The 14464-nt window shown below is 45.2% G+C and overlaps 1 protein-coding gene across 1 annotated transcript in view; it reads right to left on the bottom strand.

Annotated features, from left to right (window-relative positions):
* MPHOSPH6 (M-phase phosphoprotein 6) overlaps positions 1-13284 on the bottom strand; it is a 49029-nt gene extending 35745 nt beyond the window's left edge. Inside the window, exon 1 of the mRNA XM_086945883.1 lies at positions 12985-13284. Coding sequence (XP_086802009.1) covers positions 12985-13035 — 51 coding nt within the window. The 5' untranslated portion in view covers positions 13036-13284. The remainder of the gene's footprint in view (positions 1-12984) is intronic.
* Between the last annotated feature and the right edge of the window lie 1180 nt (positions 13285-14464).

The raw sequence follows: 14464 nt of genomic DNA, 5'->3' as shown, positions 1-14464 counted from the left end.
AGAGCGAAAAAATCAATATGTATAAGTTTTTGGTAGAAGAGCGACGTCATGTGGGGAAAATTAATCCCACAGTAGAGTCATGTGTGATGTATCTACCAGCTAACATGGCCTTTCCACTTTGAAAGAATCGCCATGGAATGAAGAACCTGGAGTTATAAGGGAGCGCCAGCAACATAGTTAAGCGCCGGGCAAGTTTCCGTTATCGGGAACCTTGAACACGAAAAGGTGGTTGCTTACTTGACGGCGGATATGCAAGAAGCCCCATTAATCTTGTGAAAGGATACAAAGCACCCTGAGCAGGACACAACCTTTCGCCATGAGTGTTGAAGTCGGCATGGAGGTCTTCATACATCAAAAATGCTAAAAACTGTTTCTGCTGACAGTGAAGGTTTAATAATAATAATCCACATGTGTAAAGCGCGTACGATCACCCGTAAGGGTCTCAAGGCGCAGGGGCCATCAGGAAGATTAAGCAAGGTATTGCCCCGAGTCACATGGTGCTGGGCTAATCTGGCGCCAAGGATCAAACCGTGATCCCCAGATTCCAGCGTCTGTCGCCTTGGCCACACACCTTCCCAATGTAAAGCATTGGAAGGTTGTCTGAGGGTTTAGGAGTTGACCCTTCCAATAGTAGGAAGATCAGGAACCTTCTAATGTGTTGGTAGCTCCGGCTACAAATATATTGTACAAGTGTCAGAGAAACTAATGGGAACGAAGGTAATAATACCAGTACACTAACAAGTGCCCGAAGGGACTCTTGCACGTAGAGCTCCAGAATGAGCTTCAAGGGGAATATGCGAAGGATTGCACCATCAGAGACAGGCCAGAGAACGAGGTACTGTTGGGAGGACGAACCCCCCTGAGGCATAGGGGAACTGAAGTGTAGCTGGAACCGGCCATGATATTGTGTATTCCGGAAAAGGGACCGGAAGCTGAAATCCTGAAGCATAAGGGATTATAGCCGAAAATTGCCATACGAAAGTGCAAATGTAAAGGACTGTTATTATGAAGTATCCTTGGGAATCTTGGGGAAGGCTAAACATGCCCATATACTCTAGATACCTGTGTAACAAAGCTAAGGGTGAATGACCACCCATTTGACATATCTATTTTCAAGAAAAAGGATTTGCATCTCTTGGAGAAGATGGGGCGAAAGATGTACCCAAAAAACGTATGTTCACAGCAACCAGCGGAGCCACTGAGCTCTCTAGCACGACAGTTCTGGAAAAATCCTTCTTATAAAGATCTAGAATCAGGAGGGATGGGATGTCAACAGTAGGAAGAAGACCGACCTTGGCGCTTGGAGAAATGAAATAGGAGAAAAAGGAAAAGAAAACGAAACAAGACAAGAAATAAGAAAAAAATAACGCCCAAAGGATGTGCGTAAATAATTATGATGGGCAGTCAAGGAGGCTTGCTACCCTTGCTGGGGACTGTATTCCTGGGGCCCCGGTGACCGACACCGGTACGGAAAATCCTGATTGGCACAGAGTTCATTCTGGGGGCCAAACGCTCCTTTAATGTAGATTTCACCCTCCTTGTAACTCACCTTGCCTGTATAAGGGTGCCTGAATGTAATATTGTAGTGCAAGGCACCAATCACGGAGGAGTAAAAGGGGGAGCAAACCCTTTGCACACTAGAAGTGAAAATAATAATATATCCGGCTCCTCAGCAAAGCTGTAGTCCAAGTCATTCCCGCCCACAAGGGCGTAAGAGCCATGTCTAGTTATAAGGAGCGTGTGCGCACTCCGAGCGCCCTCCTGTTGTTACAGCCGGGAAAGGCGCAAGTCAAAAATTGCTCCATCTGAACATGAGGCATTAGGAGCCTAGGAGCAAACTGGGAACGCGTGTGAAGTGCGTGATCCAAACTGGTATAAATTGAACCCGATTGGGTTACGCCCCCCCGGAGCATCATCGGCTCTATTCAACACTCAGCCACTAGGGAAGGCCTTTGGCAGATAAGCACGAAACTGAACATGAACGGAAGTATTCCCTGATATACACATGGACGTACATTGTGAAATTACTAGTTCGGAACAACATACAGTACCCACCTGTATTGAACATGTAACCCTTGGTATTAGAAAGATACCTTAACCACTACCGGACAGTGGCTTAGTAGGAACGCTGGAACCCCAGCGCGGTGCTTTGCTCTCGTGGGCGCGTTTGGATTTCATGTCCAGCTGGGCCAATATGTGTAGAGTCAATTCAATTCAATGAGGGGTGGGGTCGCACACTACTCACACACCGGCGGAAGTTGCCCCTAAGGACTCTGGTCATTGTAGTAGAGTGTTCGCGATGCATCATCTTTCGATCTTGCTATCTTCGCCATCCCTGGACACGTGTTTCGGGTTATCAACCCTCGTCAGCAGGGATAGGCAGTGTTCTGGGGTCGCCGATGGCTGCCAATATCTGCCAGGTATAGTATCACTCCGGCGCGTAGGTGCGGGATCCTTTTTGTAACTTAAAGCTCCCTTGAGCAGCGGGCTGACGAGCCTGGGATCCCGCACCTACGCGCCGGAGTGGTACTATACCTGGCAGATATTGGCAGCCATCGGCGACCCCAGAACACTGCCTATCCCTGCTGACGAGGGTTGAAAACCCGAAACACGTGTCCAGGGATGGCGTAGACAGCAAGATCGAAAGATGATGCATCGCGAACACTCTACTACAATGACCAGAGTCCTTAGGGGCAACTTCCGCCGGTGTGTGAGTAGTGTGCGACCCCACCCCCTTTTTGTAACTTAAAGCTCCCTTGAGCAGCGGGCTGACGAGCCTGGGATCCCGCACCTACGCGCCGGAGTGGTACTATACCTGGCAGATATTGGCAGCCATCGGCGACCCCAGAACACTGCCTATCCCTGCTGACGAGGGTTGAAAACCCTAAACACGTGTCCAGGGATGGCGAAGACAGCGAAGATAGCAAGATCGAAAGATGATGCATCGCGAACACTCTACTACAATGACCAGAGTCCTTAGGGGCAACTTCCGCCGGTGTGTGAGTAGTGTGCGACCCCACCCCCTTTTTGTAACTTAAAGCTCCCTTGAGCAGCGGGCTGACGAGCCTGGGATCCCGCACCTACGCGCCGGAGTGGTACTATACCTGGCAGATATTGGCAGCCATCGGCGACCCCAGAACACTGCCTATCCCTGCTGACGAGGGTTGAAAACCCGAAACACGTGTCCAGGGATGGCGAAGATAGCAAGATCGAAAGATGATGCATCGCGAACACTCTACTACAATGACCAGAGTCCTTAGGGGCAACTTCCGCCGGTGTGTGAGTAGTGTGCGACCCCACCCCCTTTTTGTAACTCAATTCAATTCAATCAAGCTTTATTCGGCTTAAAGTTGCAAGGTCATAAAAGCATACATCCTTTCAAATATATACAATAAAATAAGTCTATACAATTAAAATAGAGTTAAAATTACAATATTACAGTATAAAAATGGGGAAGACCCAAATAATTATCGAGGATATCAATTCGCGCTGTTTAACCATTTAAAATATATATAATTTCATTATATGCATCTTTACACACATTGATAAGATTTCAGCGCATTTGGAAATAAATACAACCTTGTTAGGCTATTCCTTCCATTAGGGTTATTGCATCTTATAATACTTGATTAGAACAATTAGTTTAAAATTTAAACATGACAAATAGCTCTAGGTATTGAGGAGGAAAGCTCTTTTAACAAGGAAAAAACATAACTCACAAAAAAATAGATGCCTTAAAACTCTTAGTCCATTTTAATCATTCTAAGTTATTTCTGTGACAGACAATACATTTCAGAAGGCTGGCAATTGCGATAAGTCTTTCGCCTTCCAGAAATTGTAAGAAGAGGAATGCAGGGCGACATCTTTTAAACCCTATTGACTTTAATAATGATCGAAGCCCCATTGTTCTAAACTCACTATAAAACTTACAAAAAAGAATAGTGTGTATTTTAGATTGGTTAGAAGTGTCATGGCACGGGCAGGGGGGAAGATCTTTTGCCCAATTATTTTTTGTTGGGAAGGCAACTAGTCGATGGAAAAAATTTAACCTAAACCTTACCAAAAGAAAGCGTTCATAGCTGATGGTATTGTAGGTAAGATTGGATGTCAAATGTAGTTTGGATGCCCAAAATGTGTCTACCCAATGGTTTCATAACTTCATTCGTAATGCGGAGTTCTTCCAGGTGGTTAAGGCATTTTGCCTGGAAGTCTTTCCTTGTTACCTCACGAACTAAGAGAGGGACATGATACAGTTTTTCCCATCCTATGTTGGCCAGAAACTTTTTTACATATAATAGCCACCTAGATTTGTGAGCGTTCTCCATGGCCATACAGTCTGAGATTATCATTTGTCAGAGTGTGGCTTTATCGGATGACCAAATACGACGCCACAATAAGAGTGGTTGGATTCTCGCTATATCAGAGACATGGGAGAGTCCCAGCTCTATGTGACATGAAAAAGTGGCCGTGCTCTTTGGAACTGATAAGAGGTACCTAAAAACAAAAAAGAAGTTTTCCACCCTCTGTAGGGCGTCTGTTGCTACATGGCCCCATACACCTGCCCCATACAATGCCACCGAGAGACATTTGGCTTTGTAGATCTTAGCCAATTCCATGGGAGACCTCTTCCCCAATTTCCGTGAAAAATTAACAAGGGCTGCTGTGGTTCTAATGAAAAGGAGTTTCCTGGTTTCAATTGCGGGTTTCCAAGCAAGTTTGTCATCAATCATTACTCCTAGGTAGGGGTATTTTTGTGTGGTTGCTAGTTTTTCCTGGTTTAAGTATATACTGGTACTTTTACGTTTATGTCCTATCCCTGCCTTCATGACAAATGTTTTTCCGATGTTGATATTTAGGCCCAGACTTGCCATGAAGGCGGCATATCTATTCAGTGCCCTTTGAAGTTCAAGGGGGGTAAGGGCTAGTATATCCGCGTAAAGCAGCGCGGGGATCGGGCAGTTGTTTACTATCGGAAGGTCCTGGCACCCCTTAAGCATTTCCTTCTCCAGACCGTTGGTGTTAAGTGTGAAGAGGAAGGGGGCCAGGACGGAGCCTTGCCTGACACCCCTCTCCACTTTGAACGGCGCAGTTAACTCTCCCCCAAGCCCATACCTCACCCTTGCAGTCGCATCTGAATATAATTCCCTTAGGAAGGTTACCAGGTTTAGTTGGACCCCCATCTCAGCGAGGACAGACCACAGTTTGGCATGATAAAAACGCAGTCAAACGCGGCTGATAAGTCCACGTAGACCATATAAAGCGCTCCTCCTTTAATATTAACATATTTATCTATCAAAAGTGATCGGTTAAGGGCTTGGTCAATGGTCCCCAGTCCCTCGCGGAACCCGTATTGGAGATCTGATATAACCCTATCCTCCTCTGCCCATTCTTGTAGGTACTCAAGGATTACACGGCCCGCCACTTTGCCAAGGGAGTCTAAGAGGTAGATAGGACGATAACAAGTTACCGACCCTCGGTCCCCTTTTTTGAAAATAGGGACCAAAATTGACTTGGACCATGACTTCATGAGACCTACCACACATGATGCATTCAAAACCCTAGTCAAGAGAGGGGCCCAAAGTTTCATCTGAGCTTTAAAAAAAATCTACAAGCCACATCTGGGCCTGGGGCCTTCCCACTCTTACTTACTTTCAAGGCTTGAGCTACCTGATCTACTGTAAATACCAAATTAATGGGATAGGGGGTGGGAGCCTGAACATGGGGTTTTGCTTCATGGGTGTTTACGACCTTGGTCGCACTAGAAAAGATCTTAAAGAAGTGTGCTACCCATTCTTTTTCATCAATGGTTACCTCTAATCTTGGTAAATCTGCATCGTTATTCAAAAAAGGGGACTTGACTACTAACCAGAAGGCTGCACTGTTCTTGTATGTGCAGCTCCCATGAAGTTGGTCTCAGAGTTGCTGCTTTAACTCTGCTTTTCTAGTCTTTATTGCAGAGTTATATATTTTTCTTAAACTAGTGATCTCGTGAGGGACCCGGTCTGTCTTCCGCAAGGCCTGTTTCAGCTTTGAATAGGCTACCGTGCAACTGTGATCAAACCAACCCTTCTTCCTTGCTGTTCGACTACCTTTTACCCACAGTGCTTTATTTATTGCTTTTACCACCTCACCGAAGTTAGCTATAACCTCGGCGTCTGGTGTATCCAAATCCAGACATTTCTGGATGGGGAGGAAGGTGTTTGCTTTCACTGTTTGAGTGGTTTCTATGGGGTCAATCTTTCCCCATTTTAGCGAGTATCCATTAAGCCTTGCGAATGACAAGTTGTTTTGTGTTAAGGTTCTAGCAAAGCTAAAATTAAAATTTTGTGCCATCGGCAGACCAACGCTAAGGGCTTAATGGTCGCTCAGCGCAGTTGTATGTATGGTTAGTAATGTGTCTGTGTTTCTAAGTCCATTGGAGACAAGTATATGATCAATGGAACTTTGAAAGGCCCGCCCATGAAAAGTGGCAGCCATCACTGTATCTGTGGTAGTGGGTTTCTTTGCTATTGCCAGGTCTAGTTCAAACATGATTTCGTTTAAACGGCTACCTAGGGTCATGTGTCTAAAGTGTAGAATTGGGTTGTTACTCTCATCGTGGATGCCACAGGTATTTCTGTTGCTGTCCTCGCATGGACCCAAGTTAAAATCTCGGCCCCAGATTGTTATGACGTTTGTTGGTATCCTCCTTATTTTAGATAATAATAATAATGAGCCAATAAGGGTTGTTAAGCTTGTTGATTCACCCTCCGAAAGATTGTTATAAAAATTTACCAAGAGGTAGGTATCTATTTTATTTAAACGGATGTAAAGGACCTGGAAATTGGATTCCATTGTGATGGGTTTTATTTCAAGTGCATGTAATAAATTTGAAATGTAAATCGTTAAACCTCCCCTTGCTCACCCTGAGGCACTTCTTTGGACTGGTGAGAAGTAGGTTTTATAACCTTCCATATGGTACTCTTCTACGGCCCATGTCTCCTGGAAGCATAATATTTTAAACCTATAGGTAAAATCAAGCCAAACATCATTTGTTATTTTAGAGCGCTGTCCTGCGATATTCCAGAATAGAATATCCAGTTGAGTGTTATTTCCCATGCTATTACACCCCTCGGTAGCTGATGGTAATATTTGAGCTAATTCTGCGTTAAGTGAATTTGGTAACCCTAGAAGAGGGGGCAACAGATGGTGGCCTGTGTCCCTGTCTGCGGGGTCTGCATCTTGTTCTAATACATCTATGGGCTTGGGGTCATCAATACTCTGTTTTAAAGTGGCAATGTCTTCTTTTCTACTGAATCCCGCGACCTCATCCAATAAGTCTAAGTCATGCTCTAATGCTTGTACGGGCTTAGGATATCCTATGCTTTTTTCAGAGGGGACTTTGTTAATGTATGTTCCTTTAGGGTTAGTGTCTATAGTTCTCTTCAGATCCTTTGGTGAAGCAAGTCAATCTACTCCCTCCAACCCCGAGAGGGGGACGAAACGGTAATAGGTGGGGATGTTGAAGGTGTGCCCTTGCATGTTAAATAAAGGCGGAACTCGGGGAATCATGGGGTTACTCAGCTGAGCCCTGGGGTAGAAGTATGTCAGATCATACGGTGTGATACCATTGGTCCCTTTTTCTTGAAACCAATCGGTGATGTGGGAAACTGCCCTGTGATCGCTAAAATTGATAATGATTAGATCTCCCTGGGTGTTTTTTGGTCTGTGTCCCACCCAATCTAACCGTCTTACATTGAGGATTTCTCCTTTAATGTTTAGGGGTAGTGGTCTGTTTTGTGGTAGCCAAAATACCACTTTATTCTTTAGTTGGTGGTAACCTTCTTTCGCCCCATTCTCTAGAACTGGTACCCCTGCTAGTATCACAGCAAATGGGGCTGCTTCTGGTGGTAGATCTATTTGTACCTTTTTTCCCCCCATTCATCCGACCCGGGGGAGGGGTTATAGATGTGTTAGTATAGCTGGGCTTTGGAGCATATAGTTGTGCTCCAGCTTCTCTCTCTTTGTTCTTTGTCCCTGTTGTTTCTATCTGCCTCTGTGCCTTGTTTTTGGCAGGGGGAGGGTCTCTTTCACTGCCTTTCTTAATTGGGGCGGCTGCCGTATGTGTGTTTGATTTAGTGTGAATGGCATTAGACTGGTGTGCTGTGGTAGGTGTTGAAAGATTCTCAATTAAGTCAGTGTTTTTTCCAAGTGCTTTTTCTAGTGTCCCCAGTTGTTCCCCTACTCTCTTCATTCTCTTGATTAGTGGCAGTAATAATGATCTCAGGAATTGTTCTATGTTTCTTAGTAGGTCCTTAATTGGCAAGTCTGTCATCGACTTTTGTTCAGATTGGACAGATCTAGGTGTTACAGGAGAGTCTTTTGATGGGCCCTTCTGATTTTGTGTTGTTTTTCCACAGTTGCTGTGAGAACTCCTCCCCCCCCCCCTCCCCCTCATCCTTTTTTTCATCGGAGGTCCTTGAACTGATCTTTTTTTTGTGGGTTCCTGAGCCTCAGGTTGTGGGGTCTTTGCCTTTTGCGTGGAATCTCCTGATAAAACAACCACAGCTGAGGTAAAGTTGGAGGGAGAACTAGAAATATCCAAACTTTGGTTAGTGTGTGTATTATTTGAGGGTGACCTATCTTGCTAAAGTCGGGGAATGCTGCTGTCACTTGTAGAGTTGTAGGCTGAACTATCTACTTGTCTGGTGGTAACTGGTGTAGTTGCCTGCTGTATTGAGCCCAGGGACGAACGCTTGTTGCTGAGATGTTCTGCGGACAAGCGTTGTTCCGCTAGAATTATCTCCCTTTCTAGGACGGAGGTTGCTCTTGTAATAAAATTATCCAGAGTCCATCTGACTGACCCTCCCACTAGGGAGGGTCTACCCTTAGAAAGGCGGGAGGACATGCTAGTTATGTAGTCAATGAGCACAGAAGGACACTCCAAAAACTAACAGACTAACATACAGTGCTGTGCTTGAAGACACAGTATAAGGTATCTACAAAATCGCACCAAATTATAGATAAAGTGTCTTACTGTAGTGTCCAAATCAGGTGTCCAGAGGAGTCAGAGTCAGAGAGTGGGCCCAGCCCAACCCTGGCCAGCCCCGGACGGCCACAGACGGCCACAGACGGCCACAGACGGCCCGCCCGGCCCGGCCCGCGCGCGTCCCGCAAGGCAGCACACTGTTTTAAAGCGCCTCCGGGCGCGTTTGTGGGCGTGGACTTAGTGAGGGCTGCTGGGGCTTGTAGTTTTCAGCCTCCCCCTCTCTGCGGCCGCTCCCGATAACCAGGGGAGCCGGCGGAGGGGGGGAAGCGTCAGCAGGGCTGATGGCAGCAGGTAAAGGCCCACAGTCTTAAAGAATGCACCAGGGTTCGTTCCGGCAATGTAAGTAGAGCATCTCAATATGTAAGATGAGAGCACGCTATCTCCACTCCCACTGGAGCGTCTTCATGTTGTGTAACCGGAAGGGTTAACCGTTTTGTGTTATGACGCATATTCATCTACTAGGCAGTTGAGGCATGTGGCCTATAATGCAAATTACGCAGGTATTGCAACTTTATGCGCACATTGCTAAAACCCAACAGGTCAAGGAACATTTCAATTATCTCGCCCGCGGGCGAAAACAATTCCTGGCGGGAACGCTTAATAGGCATGAGAAACTAAGGGAACAGTAGAGAACACAGAGTTGCTAGGGCCTTACTATAACAGGTATAAATACATATTAATATATATAACAGAGACGCAAATTATTTACTGTAAAAAAATATAAATACATATGAATACATATCATAACAGAGATCCTTCAGGCCTTTATTGTAAAAGGTATAATACATATGAATACTTTTAAATAAATAGGATAAGTCATCAAAAGAGTGGATATCGAGCTGAGAGAGCGCTATCGTAATACGAATAGCAGAGATGTCGACACCAGACATACACCGTACTTACAATTCTAAAGGAGGCAGCGCTAGCCGCTATACTACGTGTTTCCAAAATGAAGTCCGGCCACGTGGGCCGCAGTACGAGAATGCGGTACCCGCCTAGCGAGGAGCAGACACAAAGAACACCTGAAACACCTAAAAATATGCCGCCAAAGGCAGTGCAATATTGCAGTAGCACGGGAGGCTTTCCAATATTTCTGAGGCTGGAAGTCTTAAACATCACTGGCGCCCGCCGGAAGCGGGAGAAGGGCCTTTGCGCGCTCCCGTGAGCGGCCAAATCAATTCGGCACAGTCGCATTAAAAGAAATATGTAGGCTTTAAAAGGGGGGACAACTAAGAGCACTAACACAACTGACATTAAGCATACTAGTTCAGCGGGTGAATCATTATGAGCCCGGGGCCAGCCCGCATGACGCCTTAGCTCTGCTCTCAGCGAGAGTCTCTTGAAGTTATCGCTCCCGGCTGGAGCTCATCCGCATGCCTGAAGGTAGTAGAAGGCCAGCGGGAAATCAGCGTGATGCATACGATACAAGCGCAACACCAGAATGTTTAAACGCAGTGCGATGCATGCGCTAGCGTAAAGACAATATTAGTGGAGATTATTGTGATGCTAGTGCAAATGAGGCTTGAAGCAGTAGCGCGATACGCGCGGATGAACCAGAATTACTTAGCAAAGTGCGCTTACAAACACAAAACAGCAGAGTTTTAAACATAGCACGATCTACGTGTAAGCATAGCCATACAAACATAATCATCACAAATCAATTAACGATCAAAGAAGGCAAATTATATAGATCTCGAGCACTTAACTTCCTGCGTGAGCAGCAAAGAAAGAGGAAGAGAAACAGGATGCAGTGGCTCTTATAGGGCTGTGCAGGATGTGATGTATGGACAAGCATCATGGGAAAAGTAGTTTTATTTGCATACAAACCGTTTTCATTGGCTACTGCGAGTAACAAATAAAAGAAAGAGAAGCATAATACAAAGCCTCCGGTCCTGTAATGGAATTAGCAGCCACTCCGTGTGAGACCCAGCAGGGCCAACACTGCTTTTCCACAGGCAGTGCCTCACAAAGTTCCAACAGCCATTAGTTCAAGCTGGACCGCTCACACTAAGCTCCAGCCCCCACTCCCTCAGCAGGCCATGAAGCCACATCAGACATAGCAACTCCTCCTGTAATGCCGCTGAGCAATCATCCATCAAAATGGAAGTTATTTGTTAAGTAAAACAGACTGGTTAGTTCACACGTACCACAAAAACACTTAGGAACCCTTATTTTACTTCCTATTGCAGTTTTCTCCAATTTCAGTGGTCTCCAGGTATAAACATGTACTTTGCTCCCCTATGGCCAGTCAGAGACCCCATGATCCTCTTCGAAGTCGAAGAAACTGGTGACAAATTATTTGCAGGAAAAAAGTGGAAGCATGATCATTTATCTGGACAACATGATTCTCATGTAACAAGAACTGCTGCTTCGCCTCCTATGTCCAGTACCTCTCCCAAGGAACTAGGTTTCTTAATCCATGAGAAGACATCAGTCCTGAACCTGTTAAAGGCAGGTGGAGATTCAAAAGTTCTGCATAGATTCTGTGCCATCAAAAATCCAACTACTAGAACAACATATATAGGCGCCGAGGCGGGCCCTTATTTAGGAGCAGAGCTCCATACAAACTTGTGGCAGATTGTAGGCATTCTGACGACCAAAGCTATCTTTCTGGGCCTTCTCCATTGCAATGGACTGCAAGTACTGAGGATCTTACATCTCCAGAAAGGTCTTTTATTGAGGTTTCGTGACCCTGGGAAAAGAATCCAAAGTAGATTCAATACAAAAGTGCCATTGATTTATTAATGAGTGGCATTATTTCCTGTAACATGTCAGTGGATTAAAAAAGTGTTCAGAACACATGGTCATCCAACCCTTGACCTCTCTGTAGACTGCACAGAGCAATGGTCATGTATTCCAATTTGAACTATGATCCTGGTCAAATGGGTATACATGAGGTACAGTTGTCAAAATATTAACAAGGTGAAAGTAAAAAAAAACAGTGCGTACAAGTGCATTGGTGCGGTGTGTTTTGGGGGAGTGTAGTGAGAGAAACGCGAGAAAGTGAAAGACGCAAGGAAGTGCATTCAGGAAAGTGTCAAAAGAGAATGCTGAAAAGGAAATAAATGAGGCGAAATAAATGAGTAAAATAAATGTTTATGGACGAGATATGGAGAGAAATAGGGCGTACATATATAACAAAGTGAACATAACGTTGTGGGAAACATTTTTCTTCTTTCATATTAAAAGCATTATAAACTGAAATTATGCTAATCTAGATTCTGCTTACATTACTGTCCTCTATCTTGCACCGATGTCACAGTATATAGCATGACGACTATTGCTGGCCCTCGTGTTTTAATAAAGCATTGTGAGAGTCCAAACTAATAGACCAGAGATTTTCCCTGGTCTCAGTAAAGTTTAATTCACAGCCTCACAATTTCAAAATTGAAATATTTTCAACGTATTTACAAAATCTTTCTTGCTGCTCATTTAACTATTTATTCAGCATTGAGAGAGCCAACAGTCCTGTCTGGTTTTAGATATGCCGTGACTTGTTAGCTTATATATCATAATGCAATAACAGAAAGCTCATAGAGGAACCAAAATACCGGTCCGGTGACACACTAAAGGAATCACTGAAATGTTGTCTACTGTTTATTTAAGAGACAGCCCTTTTAGGAACCCCCTTCCCCCCGCCCTCCCACTCACACACACTCATTTCATCACATTTAAAGCCCTGGTCCTCGTCCACACTACAAAAATACATAAAGATACTTGCACCCGTAGGTTCAAGGTGTCTTTAAACACGTGTTGACCGTAACAGTTGCGTCCACGATATCCCTCACATTTACGGGATTCCTCCGATGTGCTTTTCTCTCTACGCTCCCCTTTATGCTCTCCGAAGAAACTCCCTCTGTACCATTGCTTACATGAAAACATTTCCTCCGCGTATAACCTCCAGTATATCATGTTCCACCGGCCAGTCACACTACTCGTTTATGCGGTCTACTCACTTTCATCCGCAGCAGATTCTTGGAGAGCTTCCCTGTCACTTCCGCAGCCATGTTAAGACAATATTCTTTCACTAAATGAACGTCCCAATATCGGATCCAAATCAACGGATTATTCTACGACGGTGTAAAACAGTGACCGCCTATGCACTACTCTTGACCGTCCATGAAATCAGCCTCTCGTCCGTCAACCATAGCGGATTTTTTTTTTAAACGTATATGATTGGTCCGTAATGTTAAGATTTCCGGGTCACGTAACAACCAATCGGACCGCTCAATAGATTCTTAGCTCGGTCTGTGGGCAGGGCGTACTGCGATGGGAGCGTTTGATCCAATCCAATCCTAGCGCGTTATACAGAATTCTGAAGCGCTGAATGGCTGTTAAATCCGCATGGCATATGACCGAACAGTTCTCCTATTAAGTCAGCGGGTTCGCCTGCCATCGAGAGCTGGATATCCGGTGAGGTGGATGGACTAGTCGCGCACCACTGGGCAGCGAGTGACACCCTGTCTGCTGCCGGGTAGGTCACCTAGGCTTCTGCTGCCTCCCGGTCCAAAACACGGAGTAATAGGTACCCAGGTGATGCAAGTGAGGAGTCGTCGGACGAGGGCGTTGGATTAGCCTGTTATCTCTTATTGGTGGTTGCCAAGACTGCATAGATGCCGGCAAATACACCCACCTTTTAAGTGAATTGGCAACTAACCGGAAGCTTCAGATGTGCTATGCCAAACGATTTCAGTTTCTATTGTCAGCTGTTCAGTTGTGACTGTATGGCCAGTCTTCTGAAAGGCTCGTAAATAGCCACCGTGTTGCTCGTGCTGCGTTTGATTATCAAGCTGAATCAAGAAGATGTGTGAGCGGAACACAGCAAGTTCAACTTTAAATGAATAAGAACAGCGAGACCGCGAGGATGTTAAAGGAATTGAAACAAGCATTTGCAATCGGTCTCGCCTTTGGGACCTTATAAGTGTTTAGCCATGCAGCACTTTCTACTGGGCAGTATAACATCTACTGTTCTTTAACATGGAGTTCTTCTCAAAGTTGGGGGTTGCCTAAAGCAACATATGTAAGAGGAGAATGGAGAACGGAATTATTATCATTCACCTGTTCAAAATGTTGAGGGTCACTGATCTGGAATGTATCTGATAGGACAAGCTGAGGCTGTGCTTGAGAAAGATTTAGCAAGAGTGTGTGTCTGTGAGGGTGAAACTGTGAGAGAAGGGAGGGGTGTTGTTAAGATGAAAGGTGGATGAAGAAGACTCAGAGCGAGCAAGTAAAGGTAAGTACTTTACTGAAAGCACAACCTGGTGTCCGACCCTCTCGACAAGACAGCTGCAACTGCCAGTCATCGAGTGCCGTCAGCCTCACATTCTAGAAGGACTACGTTTTAAAGAAATTGAATCCTTCGAAGAACAAGGTCAAGAGATCAGGCGAATGGCACAGCGCCAGACTGCAATTTACAGACTCTGAGGCCGGATGTTC

The sequence above is a fragment of the Lissotriton vulgaris genome, chromosome 12 (assembly GCF_964263255.1).
Source record: "Lissotriton vulgaris chromosome 12, aLisVul1.2, whole genome shotgun sequence".
In the NCBI taxonomy this organism is placed as follows: domain Eukaryota; kingdom Metazoa; phylum Chordata; class Amphibia; order Caudata; family Salamandridae; genus Lissotriton; species Lissotriton vulgaris.
The sequence above is the reverse complement of the archived record's forward strand: the minus strand, read 5'-3'. Positions and strand labels throughout refer to the sequence as shown.